The sequence below is a fragment of the Pyrus communis genome, chromosome 10 (assembly GCF_041283825.1).
Source record: "Pyrus communis isolate YQ-2024b chromosome 10, ASM4128382v1, whole genome shotgun sequence".
In the NCBI taxonomy this organism is placed as follows: Eukaryota; Viridiplantae; Streptophyta; class Magnoliopsida; order Rosales; family Rosaceae; genus Pyrus; species Pyrus communis.
In genome coordinates, this window is record NC_142574.1 from 4905361 (window position 1) to 4921635 (window position 16275).

Consider the following 16275-nt stretch of genomic DNA (forward strand, 5'->3'; position numbering starts at 1 on the left):
TCTTTAGCATATTTCCCTTGGTTGATAAACAGATCACCATTGGACTTGTAAGTAATCTGAAGACCAAGAAAATAAGATAACCTCCCCATATCCTTCAAGTCAAATACCATACTAAGATTAGTAATCACAGATTGCACCAGCTCAGAATTGGATCCTGTGATGATAATATCATCAACATATAACAGTAAAATAACAACCTGATCACCTTTGGTCTGCACAAATAAGCTGGAATTCGAAAGAGAAGCTTGAAAACCAAGTGCGAGGAGATAACCAGTGAACTTGTCATTCCAAGCTCGAGGAGCTTGTTTGAGACCATACAATGATTTCACCAGTTTACAGACATGTGTAGGGAGCGTAGGATCAACAAATCCTTGAGGTTGTTTCATATAAACCTCATCTTGTAATTCCTCATGTAAAAAAGCATTTTTAACATCTAACTGTCGAAGTTCCCACTTGGAGGTGACAACTAATGCTAAAATCAATCTCACAGTTGTATGGCGAACTACAGGACTAAAGGTCTCCATATAATCAACACCATGTTCTTGATTAAAACCCTGTGCTACCAACCGGGCCTTAAATCTAGAAATAGACCCATCACTATTGCGCTTAAGTTTGTACACCCATTTACTGCCTATAACATGCTTTTCCCCAGAATTAGGAACTAGAATCCAAGTACCCTGAGATTGAAGAGCATCAAATTCCTCTTGCATTGCCAACTGCCATTGAGGAATTTGAGAAGCTTGTTTAAAACTGGATGGCTCAGACACATCCGTAATGTCAGCAATGAAGGTAAAACCCCCTGAAAAATGAGCAGCATCTGCAAGATTTAAGGAATAAACTTGAGGAAAGACAGTAGTAAGAGCAGAGTAATCCTTGCGAGTGATAGTGCCCGTGCGCAGTCTGGTTTGAATTCCCTGTGAAGCCATGGAACTGGGAACTGAGCTTGGTTGAGGGACAGGCAACAAGGAATCGGGACCGGAAAGAGTAGCAGCAGTTCTAAATTCTGAACTAGGACTAGCAGATGAAGGTGTGCTTGTACTTGGAGAAGCTGTAGACAATTGTTGATTAGCTAAAGAACTGGAAGAAACACTAGGAGAAGTGTCAATATTAGCAGATAGCTGAGAACTGTCTTGTGAAGCTGGGAAATACATCACCACTGGTCGAACAGGAATAGAATAGGAGGATGAACCAGAGGTCTGCAAACTGAGCATCTCCTCATAAGGAAAGGAGCTTTCATCATGCAACACATGGCGAGAAATAAGAATCTTGTCTGTGACCAAATTATAACACAGAGAGCCTTTATAACCATTCGAGTACCCCAGAAAAATACATTTGACAGATCTGGATTGCAGTTTGTTGACATTATAAGGGCGAAGATAAGGATATATAGCCGAACCAAACACCTTCAAAGTAGTCAATACAGGTTTCTTGCCATACAATTGTTCAAATGGAGAAACCATTTGCAAAACCTTACAAGGCATTCTATTAATCAAGAAAGCAGCATGAGCAACAGCATAATACCAGAACCTGTGTGGTAATTTAGCCACTGACAAAAGAGTAATAGCTGTTTCAAGCAAATGACGATGCTTCCTCTCAGCCATACCATTTTGCTGAGGGGTGTATGGACAAGAAATATAATGCAACATGCCATTCTTCTCTAAATAAGCCTTAAATGAAGTATTCACAAATTCTCCACCACCATCAGATTGAAACACCTTGATCTTTGCATTGAATTGAGTTCCAACATATGCACAAAATTTAACAAAAGCACCAAAGACATCTGATTTATTGATAAGAGGAAAAATCCTTACAAACCTAGTAGCTTCATCTAGAAAAGAAACATAGTATCTATAACCACCAATAGACAGAACTGGAGATGGTCCCCAAACATCACTATGTATCTTATAAAATGGAATATCTACCCTATCAAGCCTCTCTGAAAAAGGTAATCTACTCATCTTTCCACAGACACAGTGAGAACAGACTTGAACATGTTCATCTGGACTAGACACTATATCAGAAGCTTTAAGCATCGCACCAAGGATGTCATTGGACGGATGACCCAAACGTCGATGCCACAAAGACTTTTTCACAGTATGTCCCAAAAAGGCAGAGGAAACAACACCTGAATTGAACAATGTAGGAAACACACGCACTGGAATTCTAAACAACTCTGCTTTGCTACTCTTTCCGTGGTATAGAATTACCCCTGTTGCCTTGTCCTGCACAAAAAACTGAACATCATCGCAAATGAACCAGCTATGATTATCCTTGCACAATTGTTTAACAGACAAAAGATTGACAGTAAGCAGCGGCACATGTAAAACATTTTTAAGGTGTAAAACATGAGACTGAGTAGACAAGGCAGTACTGCCAATATGTTTGACTTCCAAACCTGCACCATTACCAACAACTATCTTCTCATGTCCTTCATATGGAGTAGCCTGATTGAGAACATTAACATCAGGACTCATGTGATGAGATGCACCTGTATCAATGATCCATGAGTCACCATTGACAATAGCATTCGAACTCTGTGCATTCATACCAGACAAATCAGCAGGATGAGTTTGAGGTGTATTCAGAGGAAAGGAAGGAAACTGTGATGCAGAAGAACACATAGGTACTTCAACCTGAGGTGAAAACCCTTGATAAGCACAGTTAGCAGACAAAGAGGGAGGTGGCTGATGACCTTGATAAGCATAATTTGATCTATGTCTGCAGTTGAGTGCAATATGACCTCTTTTCCCACAAATTTGACATTCTTGAACAGTCTGACCATTTCCAGGATCATTCCTATATAGACAAGTAACAGCAACATGCCCCTTTCGAGAACAGATCTGACACTCTGGAATCTGCTCATATCTGTTAGAAGTGTTACCAGACCACGATTGCCATGAAGTACCAGATCTTGAATTATGGAAACAAGGTTTGTAACCACCATTATTTCTGGGTCGAAAATTATTAGGCTGATAAGATCTCCCTCCATGATGACCATTAGGACCATTAGACTGATAACTAGAATAACCACCATTATTTTGCGAAGAACCAGGGCCATTAGAACCATACCCAGAATTAGATACCCCTTGAGAAGAAGAACCATAATTGTTCGAACACAAAGAACCACTAGTGTCAGAAGGACCAGTGGAAGAATTGGTACTGACATACATAGCAGCCATGCCCTGAACCAAAGACTGGACTCTTGACTCAATAGTCTTCTCAGCACCAATCAACTGTACCCGAAACTCTTTGAAAGAAATGGAAGTATCTCTAGCCAAAATTACCATACGAATCGTATCATAATCAGGAGGTAAACCACTGAGAGCAGCAATGATAAGATCATTATCAGATAGCTTTTCCCCTGCAGCTTGCAATTGATCCTTAATGCCTTTCAACCGTAACAAATACTTATCAATTGTATCACCCCCTTTTTGTAGAGTGTAAAGCTCAGCCTTCAAGTGATTGATACTCGCACTAGAAACAGAAAGATAACGATCTTGCAAAGCTATCCAGGCTTCTCTGGAAGTTTTACAACCAACCACATGTTCTATAGCATCATCACTCAAGGTTGCAATTAAAAGACTCAACAAAGCCATATCTGTTTTAATCCATGCCTTATAGACAACACTAATCTCAGTTGTAACACCCACCTCAGGAGTAAGAACAAATTTAGGTGGACATATAGATTCACCAGTAAAATGATCAAACAAGTCATACCCACGTAAAACAGACGTAAACTGGAAATTCCACTTTATGAAATTCTCATCAGTAAGCTTGATAGTAAGCATACCCAGCAGATTTTCAATCTTCACTGAATCCGACATGATTACACAACAACAACAGTCCGGAACAATATAGACACTCGTATGTGAAAAAGAAAACCCAGATACCAAAATTGCAAGAAACACCCAACTTCAATCGATATATTCTTCAGAAATGATCAAGAAAGAAAGAAACACAGGTATGGCATCGGCCTTCAAAAATCAAGAATCACAAGAATAAACGAATTCATGAACATAAGTGGCATCGGCCTTCAGATTCACAAGAAAACAATGAGCACCATTGGCATCGGCCTTAAGGTAACTCAATCAACAAAATCTTTACACAATAATCGTGTAGGGCATCGGCCTTCAAATTCCCAAAAAAAATTCCAACTTCAGTAAACATGCGAAGAAAAATATCACCTTAGCAGCAATCGGATCGACAGAAAACACAAGCACCCGCGCAAGCGATGTTGGCTCTTGATACCATCTTAACACAATGAAGAATCAACAATTAACTCACAGATATTAAGATGAAGAAGATGAACAGTTTTAGACAAATGTAATCTCTCTCTCTAAGATCTCTCTACAATTCTGTATTTTTACCTCTTTACAAAACTAACCAGATATCTCTCAAAACTCTACTTTTTAACTCTCTCTAAGACAATGACTTAGAGAGTAAGCTATCAATCACACGTGCACAGCACATGACACATACAATCCTATCTAATACCATGTGCACAGCACATGCCAATTACATTTGTATCCAATATTACTCTAAAAAATGCTCCATCTATGAGAAGGGATATCAAACTGTATCACTGAAACACAACTTTTGGGTGAGAACTGAGAAGTGAGGTTCCTGCAACTGTCCATAAGCAAAGTGTGACAAAAGCTTCAGAGATTTTAGTGGCCAGAAATAAAGCATACAAAAGGAGTTTAAACCCGTTCTGTTTTCCATGCGCACCTCGAAAACTGGTCTAAGAAGGAATTTTCCACCAAGAGAAAGAATACCGAGTCCACCTTAGGCTTTTAGGGTGCGTTTGTTGCACCGGACTGTCTCGGACTGGACTAGCTGCAGGGACTAAGTTGGACTGGCTTAGACTAGACTAAGCTGGACTAACTTAGTGAAGCGTTTGGTGCAATGTCGGACTAAGAAGCAGGATAATGAAAACAGGATTATTCACCATATTTGTGTTTGCTTATACTAGGATTACATTATTGTTCTATTTTAATAGCTCCAATACATGTGTCCAACGCCCTAAAAATTGGAGGGTTTGGAATTGGAATTGGGGTTGGCATAGGTGTAGCAGCATTGAAATTGAAATGGGAGTAACAATCTTACAAATTACTACAAATATTTGGGCACATTGCCCTGAGTTTAATCTCTTGAATTGTTATTGTAATCAATCCACAACTTGCCCTTAAAAGTTGATTTAATTTGTCTTCTTATCACACATTAAACGTCATTAGCCATCAAATACTTATATCAACATAACTTGATCCAAGGATTTCTTAGTCCGACAAATACATCATTCACTAAATTTTCATCCAGGATATTTTACAAAATGCCAGTTAACTATAGTATAGCATTCCAAAGTAGATCTCCATACTTTACAAAATCCTAGTAGATCTCCATACCTATGGGGCCAACACTTCAGGTCATTTTCAGATGGTTTAAGCAGTAGATCAATGAAGGATTTTCCATTGGAATCGTTTGGTTGATGCATTTCAGGATTATCATCAATTGCCCACACCTTGTTCCTCGCAAAACCATGTTGTTCTAGCAATCCACAGTTCCCAAACTTCAAAAAAGGATTAAGTAATAGCATTAGTTGGAGTTTTCAGTTTTTATATCATTTTAAAAGGATTGTTTATACAGGAATAATTGATAATACCTGTGGGAAACAAATGACAATTCCTCCTCGCATCGCTTTTGGGGGCTTGGAGATTGTCTATGATTGATGGAACGCATGTTAAAAAGAATCTATTATCCATATCTCAAGTAGGTAAGATCTGTATTAAACTACTCGTGTAATGGTGACTGCATTATGCCAAATATCGGCAGCAAAGTCTCCTGTGTTATGTATGAGGACATAACATTGCATAAAACATAAAATGCAGTCGAAGTTCTGATCCAACCGGAAATCTGATTCAAACTCGTTATAAACTATGAACTAGCACAAATTAGACTATCCTAAAGCAGAGTACTTAGTCAACCCAGTTTTACTTCTACGTCCAGTATCCATTATACGGAGAATATTAGTTCTTCACCATTCAACCAAGTCATATGAATTGAAAACTTCAGTTTGACCTGGAAAATGATATAACCCTTGAAAGCTGGTTCCACACATATCTTGTGATTACTTGTCTGAATAATTAGACAAACAACGTTTATAAAACATAGAATAGCATCCATGCCACGATAAAAGACGAAATCAAATGCTCTCAACTATAACAGCCACAAAATTGTAGAAAATAAACAAATGGATGGAAAATATATACAATAGGAAGTGGAAAGTTATACCTTGCTACTAGTGAACAGGAGTTCTTCGCCGTGCTTATTCCTCCACGAAGTGACATGTCCTCCATGTAAGCTAACCTATATTATCAGAAGAGAAATCATTAAGAACCCTACTAATACAGAAATCAACATGGTATATGAACTAACAATTTGAGGACAAACTCTAAATTCATAGCCTTCGGAAACTTAATCAATGGCGAAAAGAAGAGATTCTCGAATCTCACCCGTGCTGAAGCCCCTTGTTGGTTCTGAAACACCACCTGTTCTACCCCATTCCTATCTTTTGTAATCTCAATGGCTGCCCTATGTTCCCATTCTGCTGCTGAATGCCCCATTTTGTAAAAAACAAGCAGAATTCTACATCTCCCAACTCAACAAGTCCCAGTGACACAATCAAAGATCTAAACTTAACCAAACACCTAAACTTGTGAAAAAGCAGTAATCTTTTACATTAAAAGAGAAACGCAACTACCATTACTCCTCAGATCTACAAAATCTCAACTTTTACAACCCCAAGATGCTAATGCCTCTTAAAGTGTCATTAAAGCACCAAAACCCCAAATCCAGAAAACCCAAGAAGAGAAACTTGGCAGCTGCACAGCAAACCTCCAACACCCACCTAAAATTCATACAATCAATTGAATGTAAAAGAAAAGGGCTAAAAAATCCAAATTTGTGCAGCCTCACTTCTGTGCGACTTTGAATTAAACACTCATAAAAAAAGAATAAAACCAAATTCTCAACTGTAACATGCCTTTTTCGAAAAACCCATCAAAGGAAAATTGAAAACAAAAAAGAATTCAGTCCTTAATCCTGTCAGACAAAATGATGTTGGTTTGGAAAGACCTGCTGGTGTAGAAGGGTAATTAACTTATTCTTAAATAGAGCTTAAGGTTTTTATTATTGTTATTGTTTTATATATTTATTATTTCAGACATTTCTTGTTGAATAGATATTTATGTATCTCATGAGTTGTGTATGCATCTGTTTAATCTGCAGGGTCATGATTGGTATAGGAGAGCAGGTGTATTCAGTACTTCTTTTGACCTGTTTCTTCCTAGAGGTATAGATATCTTTTATTCTTTATTTATTTGGGTGTATGGATTCATAAAGGGAGGAACAGGATTTAGTTTTCATACTTATTAGACTTAGAGAACGATAGAGAGAGAGGAGTTTATATTCAAATTGCAATATGCTCCATGGCTTATGTGCCACTTTTTGGATGACAGAATCGATGGCTTCTGCAGGTATATGTGACTGGATATATACCATATGTGGGGAAGGCAGTAAATTTTCTGCTTCTGTCCTGGATGTATGCCTATTACTGTTTCGAGTACGTGGTGCATATACCTTTTTGGCTTAATCTAATTTCCTAGATAAGTGTGTGCTAATGCTCCTTTTGAACTCTTTTAGGTACAAATGGAATTTTTCTGAAGTTCGTCTTGAAAAAAGGCTGGATTTCTTTGAATCTAATTGGGCATTTTTTGCTGGTTTTGGTAAATATACAACAATTTATCATATTCACTAAACAAATTAATATAGGAGTACTTGTAAGTTGTATACACGAGTTATCTAGCAAAGGCAATTTTATAACAACAAAGTTGATCCTTAAGCCACTTTGATTTCTTAAGCCGATAACCATTTACCAAAAGTAACATAATTTGCATTCAACAGATGAACATTCATATGGAAATCCAAAATTAAAGCGAACAAATCAAAGCATTATAACTACCAAAACACAAAAGCCAATGTACTTCCGAATCCTAACAACATCAGATTGAACACAAAAGGATGATAAAGTGAAACACTACCCCATTTTCTCAGCTCAATTCTCAACTGCCAAACCCAGTTTCATGTTTCATCTCACTTACATCTGCTTTTGCAGCAGCAAACTCCTAAAATAGGATTTAATCCAAATAAAACCCACATATGATTTCTTAAGCCGACAACCATTTACCAAGGTTGCAGATAACCATTTACCAAGCCGATAACCATTTCTTAAGCCAAATAAAACCCACAAAAGCCAATGTACTTCCGAATCCTAACAACATCATAATCAACATACCCAACATGCTAAGCAGGCTACTTCTACCAAGGTTGCAGATTGACAGTGAATTTTAGTGAAGTTCAGATGCTCTAATCAATCTCAATTTGACCTAAAAATCAAAACCCTAATTTGTTCAAGTGCAGAGGTCTAGGATTCAAAATTTCTCAAACCCAAAACAACAAAATCAAATAAAGCTCAGTAATATCACGATCTGCAAAACAAATGACGAAATAAATCGAAGATTCGAAGTTTACCAGACAACTCGGAGCAGATGAGGGCGAGCAGATGCAGATGAGGAAGATGCAGAGATGAGGGTGAGGAAGACGACGATGAGCGAGGGCAAGACGACGATGAGGGAAGACGATGATGAGCGACGGCAAGGAGGACGAGCAGGAAGTCACCCTCGCGATTTTCTCTGGGCTTACGAATCCGCCCAATTTTGGGGATCCTGGTTAAGACCTCCTAAGGAGGTGTTTAATCCGAGCGAATCCCACCTAATCTCATTAAACCAAATCCTGCAGCAGACCAAACAAGGGACTATAGTCCAGTCCAGTCCAGTCCTCCTTAATCCTATCAAACAAACGGGCCCTTAGACTTTCCCTTAGAAGCATTGGCCAAAAAAATTTCCTCTGCTAGGTTCTGCAGAAAAATAAAAACGAAGGAATGATGAACAAGTGACAAAGAGCATACACGAGATAAAAGGTGCAAAAGTGACAAGACAAATTAGGCATAGATGATACAAAAAATTCCCTTAAAACATGAAGCCATTGATAGTCAAAACAGGTTTCCTGTATTGATATAGATGAGGACATTAATCATATCCTTGTGATTGGATTGTGACATTTTATTGGACTTCCGGAAGTCTCCCCTCATAACTCATGGTACTTTACGTTGCTGTCCATCTTTGCGGAAGATGCTCTTGACTGCAAGATGAACGTTTCAATCGAATCCCACTTTTATCTCCTCCTCTCTCTTCCCTCCATCGAAATTGAATCTTAAATTGAATTCTCTGTCGTCCTTCTCCTCCCTCTCCTCTCCTATGTTCACCAAAATCTCTTTCCTCCCTCTCCTACCTCCATCAAAATCTCTGTCCTCCCTCTCCTCTCTCCACTGAAATTTAATTTTCAACAAAAATACACAAGCCAACTATAACCAAAACAAAATTAAGATTTTTGTTTCTTCAATATATTCTAATTTCTGGAATTTCAAAGAAATCAATGACATTTCAAGATTTCAATTTTGGGTTTTGAGCGACATTTTCGAAGAAATCAACTTACATTTCAAGATTTCTGTTTTGGGTTTTGAGTGGCAATGGATTATAGGGTAAATGAGTTATGGCGGAGGAGGAATGTCAAGAAACTATCATTTTGGTGATCATATTGCAGGAAGGAGGAGGAGTTGATGCCAAAAGATTCGTTCTGGTGAAAGGATCTGACGCGACACCATCAGCTCATCGCCGACTCAAGGGTCTATCCGAGATGGGTAGGAATTTAAGATTACAAAGGTTAGTGGTTGTGACATTATCTTGGACTTCGCGATTACTCGTGGGACTCACACTCCTATCCATCTACACGGAAAATGCTATGAGTCAGAGATATCGAGGAGCTCCGAGATGGAGAAGAATTCAGCATTCATGATCCGACAAAGTTTTAGGTGCTACACTTACAATGGAGCTCTGAGATGGTTTGGTGGTTGCCTCAGTGGGTGACATTCATTGTAGGTGTAACACATAAACTTTGTTGGATCCCCAATCAAAATGTCTCCGTCTCAAAACTCCATTGTATGTCCGAGCTTAGCTAAACGGTTTAAGACGTGGGTCTTATTTCCTCCAGCCAAGAGCATCTTCCGAGACGTGGGTCTTCTTTCCTCCCGCCAAGAGCATCTTCCGAGAAGATACGCAGGAGTGTAGAGTCCTAGGAGTTACTGGGAGACTTCGTGAAGTCCAATAAAATGTCACGACCATTAACTTTTCCCGATCGTAAATTCTTCCCCATCTGGAATAGACAGTTGAGCTGGCGGCGATCCTAATGGTGCTGCGTAAGATAATTTCACCAGAACGAATCTTTTGACACCAGATTCTCCTACACCTGAATGTAGTTTCTTGATATTCCTCTTCTGTCATGACTCCTTTACCTTTATAATCCATTGCCGCTCAAAACCCAAAATTGAAATCTTGAATTGTCATTTGATTTTCTTCGAAATTCCAAAAATTGGAATATATTGAATAAAAAGGAAACAGCAAGAGCCATAATTTTGTTTTTGTTATTGTGGGGTGGTTCGTGTATTCTTGGTGAGAATTCAATTTCAATTGAGAGAGTAATGGGAGTACAGAGATTTTGATGGAAGGAGGAGAGGAGAGGGAGGATAATGATGACAGAGAATTCGATTGAAATTCAAATTTGATGGAGGGAGGAGGAAGGATGAGATAAAAGTGGGATTTATCAGCCTTCACATTAGCTTCGTTCTTCTTCAACTACATTAAAACTTCAACACTACATGCAATGGTAGGGTTCTAAATTTTAGTCCAGAAAATTAAGAGCCTATTTGGTACTACATGAACTTAACTTTTTAAATCTAACGGTAGGGTTAAAACTTAAGTCTGTTTGGTACTCTACTTGAATCCAACTTTTTAAATTTAAAAACAATTTTCAAGTTTTAGGTCTTAAAAACTTGTTTAGTATGACTATTTTCAAAAACTGAATTTAAGACTAATTAAAAAATATAATCTATTATCTAAAAATACAAAAAATGAGTTTTTAGAGTTTTTAAACTTAAATTCATTTCTTCATTTTCTCTCCCTCCTCCCCTCTCACTCCAAATCTATCTCTTTCTTTTCTTCTTTCTCTCCCCCTTCTCTTCTTATTTTTTATTTTTACCTTTTTTTTCTCTCAAAAGAGGTAGAGATGAGAATATACATATAAGGCTTACAAGATCCACTTCTCTAGACGATGTGGGGTGTTACAAATATTTAGCATGAATTTAGACTATTTATTCTCGGTAACTTTTTAAAAATAAAATTTATGTAGATTATCATAATTTATTTTTACGAAAATTTTAACCAAAAAAAAATATTTAAAGACTGATAAATAAAGAAAATTTCACTGAACCTACCCCATGAAACATGAAAGTCATAGAATAACATGAAATATATGTTTCATGTAATACGTGGAAAAAGAAACATGAAAGTCATAGAATAACATGAAATATTTATTTCATGAATACGTGGAAAACCGTTTTTACACATATGAAACACATGAAACAAGATTAGTACAGAAAAATCATGAAACAACAAAAAACACATGAAATACATATGAAACACATCCATCCATCCACCACCACCACCTTCCTGTCTATAAGCATAGGTTGAAAGTCAAATCTACATACACCGTATTCTTCAGTCATCCAATTTTATATCATTTTTGTCTCATAGAATGCTTTAACATAATATGATTGTCAGTTTAGAAAGAAATAATATAACTGCAATAGTATTTCTCTATTTTAGACTGGAAATCTAATTAAACAAACACACTAAAAAAATAAAAATAAAAAAAACTTACTTAAGACTAGAGAATTACTTGAATATGTATACTTGAATTTTTATTGGAATTTTTTTATAAAATGGAGTGTTGACAAAGGATGTTTACGAAACTTTACAAAGAAGGTTTCGATGCTTGCTTTGTGAGTTGAGATGTAGATGTAGGTATTATTTGTAGGTATTGGTGTCTTAATTGAATACAATCAGGCTATATATAAAATTGAAATTCATTTAAGGTCATGTCTAATGAAGAAGGCAGGTCTAAAGGCAAAAACGGGCATCTCGATGATAGGCATGTGCGCCGATACCCGAGGGTGATGAAACCATTTTAAATATGCATACAAATAAAATATGTAATTAGAAAGAAATATGCCAATGCGGAAATGTGTTCAGAGCATAAAACTAATCAAGAATAATGTGAAAGAACTATTATAAAAAGGTACGAATAAAGGAATGAGTCCTACACAGAGAAGGCTCGAAAGATACCGATGTGGGAGTACCCTAATGCTGGGATCGTATGCCTCAATTCTAAATCTTGAAGGGGGCACTAAACAAAGGGTGGATGGACCAAAGTTTATAATAATAATATTATTATTATTAATAATAAGAAAATCATTTTCTTTCTGAACATACTAACTTCCTGTTTTGAAAACTCGTGTAGTACTACATAGTAGGTTTTCTGAAAACTGTAGCATGCCATGAAAAACATGTATGTGTAAACTAGTGCTTAGTAATGGTAATATAGTTGCCCGAAGGCAAATCCATAAAACATTCGTAAATCACATCAATGATGTACTCAACTAGGGGTATTATAGTCACTCGTGGGCATGGTCATCACCCGAAGGTGAAGCTGTACGACATTAGGTTACGCCAGTGAAGAAATATGGTAAGTCCCATCACTCGAAGGTGAAGTTGTACGACTTTGGGTTACGCTAGAGAAGAAACATATACATAACACACCAACACTAGTCCTAGCTAGTGAAGCTGTCTGACACTGGTTTCGCCAGTGAAGTTGGGACTATGTCATAAATATCCTCAATTGTGTCCTATGGCCATAGAAGTCTACATACTCGTGTTGTGTGTATGTGATGTATGAATACCCACTAGATAAGCATAGAAAATGTAATCAAATTCTCATACCAATGTAGAATTCAAAATCTTGATATTTGAAATTAGGGGTGCAACTTGGGCGGGTTGGGAGGGTTAGAAGGCAAACCCAATCCTAACCCAACTTTTACAATTCAGGCTCAGGTTCAGGTTAGGTTTCATTCAGGTTCATTTGGGCTCGGGTTTGAGTTAAGGTTTACTTGGGTTGAGTTTGGGTTGCCCAACTTTTTCAAGTTTAATCTTGTAACAACTTAGTTTCCAAGAATTCCTAAAAAAAAAAAAATTAAGTCAAGTAGCATCAAAGCTAGCTAACTCTAATTTCATAAATCAATCTACTATAATGTTTTAGGATTTAGAGACTGCGAATATGGGCTGACTAATCAAAGCCTCTTATTCTCTAAAAGCTTAAGTAATTGTAAAGGGTAATTTACTAAAAAATTATTAGAAATGGTGTTGGTTTTTTGACTTGGCACACTTGGGTGTAGTATGAGTATAATTGATATGGGTTACAATCTGGTTAGACTGGGTTTGGTTAGTCAGGTTAGGTTGGGTTGGGGATGGACGGGCAAATGATCAACCCAACTCAACCCAATCAATGAATGAGTTGAAATTGGGTTGGGTTTGGGCAGATTATAACTAAAAAAAAACCCGCTTGTTCGGGTTGGACATGGACAGGTTCGGATTTGCCCAACCCAAGTTGCACCCTTATCTGAAATCATAAACAAGCCATAAATGTGATTCCTTTAAACATGTCAATCTATAAGCCATAAAAAGCCATGGTTCATAAATTTTTCGTAAACGTAAATTCAACAAATCTTAAATAAATCATGAAGCGTAAAATCATGAAACCATGCTTTTCATGAATGCAAGCCTAGCATTTAATAAAAAGCTACAATTTAAGAAAGGGTTCACTCATAGATACTCTGTTGCCAAAGAGCCATTCGAACTAGGGAGGACTGAATTGCCACTAACAAATGCACCTAATCACATAAATGGATTAATTAGTAAAAACTTACTAAAACGATTGAATTTGGAAAAACAGAACGCGAATTTGGTATCAGGGCGTCGAATTACCCTACGAGGGGTCCTGGGAAAAGTCAACGAAAAAGTCAACGGTTGACACGAAAAGTCAATGGAGATGCCGAGCCGGTCAACTACATTAAAACTTCAGAATTTCACTAAACGGATGTCAAAAATGGACTCGGTGCGTTGAAATTAGTCTAAGAATGTTCTTAGAAAAATTTTGTCAAAATCAAAATAAGGAATATTCCCAAGAATATTTTATCTGTGTCGGGTTAATGGGTCAACGGGTCGGTCAACGAGTCAGGTCAAATGGTCGGGTTGTTAGGTTGTCGGGTTGGGTCGACCCAATTTAATGGAAGAAGAAAGCCATAATTTGAAAGCTCTGTTCATCCTTGAATCTCAACTAAAAATAGCAATCTAATATACCAATTTGAAGCCCAAGGAACAAGGAAGATTAGTATACCTATCCCGTGGCTGAAGTTGGTCGGAACATGACCTGGAAGGCTGCAGGTTCTCACCATAATCTGGGGAGGTCTCCCCCGAGCTGTTTTTGTGATGCTCCAACATCCAAACATACAAACACGATAAGAAAATGAACCATGAGAATAAAAGGAGAAGGTTTAGAATGTTTTCAAAGCTTACCTATGTTGGCATCAATGAGAGGTCGCCGGAGATGATGAACAGGGGCCATGGTAGCTGCGACGCAATGAGACATAGAGGGAGTTAGGGTGTTTTCCCTATGTTTCTGGTTTCTGGGTTACGAGGGTGGTAAATTTCGTCGAGATTGCTACCTGGTGGTGCAGTTCGCCGGATAAGATGGGGAATGGTGATGGTGTCGTGGGTTCGACAGAAGGGAGATAGATTTTGAGGAAAATGAGAGAGTTTGAGAGAGGGAGGAGGGAGGGTCCACAGATGGTGATGGTGCTCGCCGGAGTGGCGAGGCTAGTGGTAGTGGAGGTGATGCTGTCATTGTTGGTTATGCAAGCTCGGAGAAAGAGTTGCAAAGATGAGGGGAAGAGACAAGGAGAGAGATGAGGGAAAGAGTTCGAGAGAGTCCCTGAGAGTTTAGGGAGGAAAATGACACGGGGAAGGAAGGGAAATGGGATGTGGGCCCCACGACCACAAAAACCCACCAAAAAACAAATATCCAACCCTGATATCTAGAATAATGAATTGACTACTTTGCCCTTCGACTTTGTAATTCTGTAAAACGTTCATCGTAACTCGGAATTCGATTTCACTTGCTCCTACACGTTCGTAGTGACGAGTGCTATGTGAATAAATTAAGAAAAAAGTTTGTACATGTCATAGAACGAGAGTCAGCGAAAGTCAACATTTTCTTCGTTAGGGGTATATTTGTAAATTCATGTTTTAAAATTATAAAACTGTAATATTTGGGGACAGGTCGGTACAATCTACCCCCGTTAAGAAAATTTCGTCCTCAAAATTTGAAGGGTGCTGATCTTAAAACTTGCATTTTGGTGCAGGACCATCTGGGTTACCCTCTGTCCTAGATGGTGAATGTTTTACCATCGGAAACGAATGGATAACAGTGTAGCCATTTAGACATTTCATTTGTTGTGGGTGGAATATCTATGAATAAAAATGTGATTCTTATTATATATTTGTATCATTCATTTGTATCATCTATCTAATAGAGATGAAACACACATGTGTTAGCGGGTTTTACCTCTATTAAAGAGATGAGACAAATAGATGGTAAGTATATGAATACTAAATTTGCTCTATTTTCTATTCAATTTTTATATCGTTAAATAATTTTTATGCAAATTATTTAGAAAATAATTTTTTTTATTCAAATCTTATGAAGACTAAATTGTCATTTCATATTATGTAGACTAGTCCTAACACATGCTTACGTGTTATTTTTTCTTGTAATTTTATTTTTGTTTAAAATATTTTTTATTAAAAAAAATTAAAAAATAAAGGGAAAAAACTGCCCACTAACCTCTTCCAAATTTGATCTTGCAACCTTTTTGCCTTCTTGCTTTGTATATATAGATACGTTATTAATTAATAAATTTTGATGTGAAGTGTATGTATTCAACAAGATATAGGGTGCTAATAAAAAAATTATTTAGTTTTCTTTCTTTTAAATTGTTTTTGACAAAACAATATTCAAAAGTTTCATTTGGAATTGGTTTTTTGAAAGAAAAAAAAACAGTTATGTTTCAAAAGTACTTTCCATTATTACATCAATATTATTGGTACAAATGTGAGTACTTTCTTTGAAAAATACTTGAAATGTTGTTTGATG

At 37.3% G+C, this 16275-nt stretch overlaps 2 protein-coding genes and 1 long non-coding RNA gene across 3 annotated transcripts; 1 reads left to right on the forward strand and 2 right to left on the reverse strand.

The window, feature by feature from the left end:
- Positions 1–2181: 2181 nt before the first annotated feature.
- Positions 2182–3824, reverse strand: LOC148693403 (uncharacterized). Its single transcript, XM_088678006.1, has 2 exons — positions 2396–3824; positions 2182–2222 (listed from the first exon to the last, which is right to left on the reverse strand). Exons 1-2 carry the CDS (start codon positions 3822–3824, stop codon positions 2182–2184), a joined length of 1470 nt encoding a protein of 489 aa, XP_088534132.1.
- Positions 3825–3914: 90 nt separating this feature from the next.
- LOC137744463 (putative glucose-6-phosphate 1-epimerase) lies at positions 3915–7087 on the reverse strand. Its single transcript, XM_088678007.1, has 6 exons — positions 6510–7087; positions 6289–6363; positions 5660–5716; positions 5403–5566; positions 4185–4251; positions 3915–3974 (listed from the first exon to the last, which is right to left on the reverse strand). The coding sequence occupies exons 1-6, from the start codon at positions 6618–6620 to the stop codon at positions 3915–3917; spliced, it is 534 nt and encodes a 177-aa protein (XP_088534133.1). The 5' UTR covers positions 6621–7087.
- Positions 7088–7254: 167 nt separating this feature from the next.
- LOC137744188 (uncharacterized) lies at positions 7255–7785 on the forward strand. The gene is made up of 3 exons (XR_011069601.2): positions 7255–7348; positions 7533–7618; positions 7699–7785. It is a non-coding gene; the product is annotated as an uncharacterized LOC137744188 (long non-coding RNA).
- Positions 7786–16275: the final 8490 nt, after the last annotated feature.

Excerpts from the sequence above, each read along its gene's own strand:
- LOC148693403 (XM_088678006.1), bottom strand. The coding sequence starts at position 3,824 with ATGTCGGATTCAGTGAAGATTGAAAATCTGCTGGGTATGCTTACTATC. Across the intron at positions 2,223-2,395 it reads AGTTGTTGGTAATGGTGCAG|GACAAGGCAACAGGGGTAAT; the intron begins GTTTGGAAGTCA and ends TTTTTTGTGCAG.
- LOC137744463 (XM_088678007.1), bottom strand. The coding sequence starts at position 6,620 with ATGGGGCATTCAGCAGCAGAATGGGAACATAGGGCAGCCATTGAGATT. Across the intron at positions 5,717-6,288 it reads TCCTGTTCACTAGTAGCAAG|ACAATCTCCAAGCCCCCAAA; the intron begins GTATAACTTTCC and ends CATCAATCATAG. Across the intron at positions 3,975-4,184 it reads TCGATCCGATTGCTGCTAAG|GCCGATGCCATACCTGTGTT; the intron begins GTGATATTTTTC and ends TGATTTTTGAAG.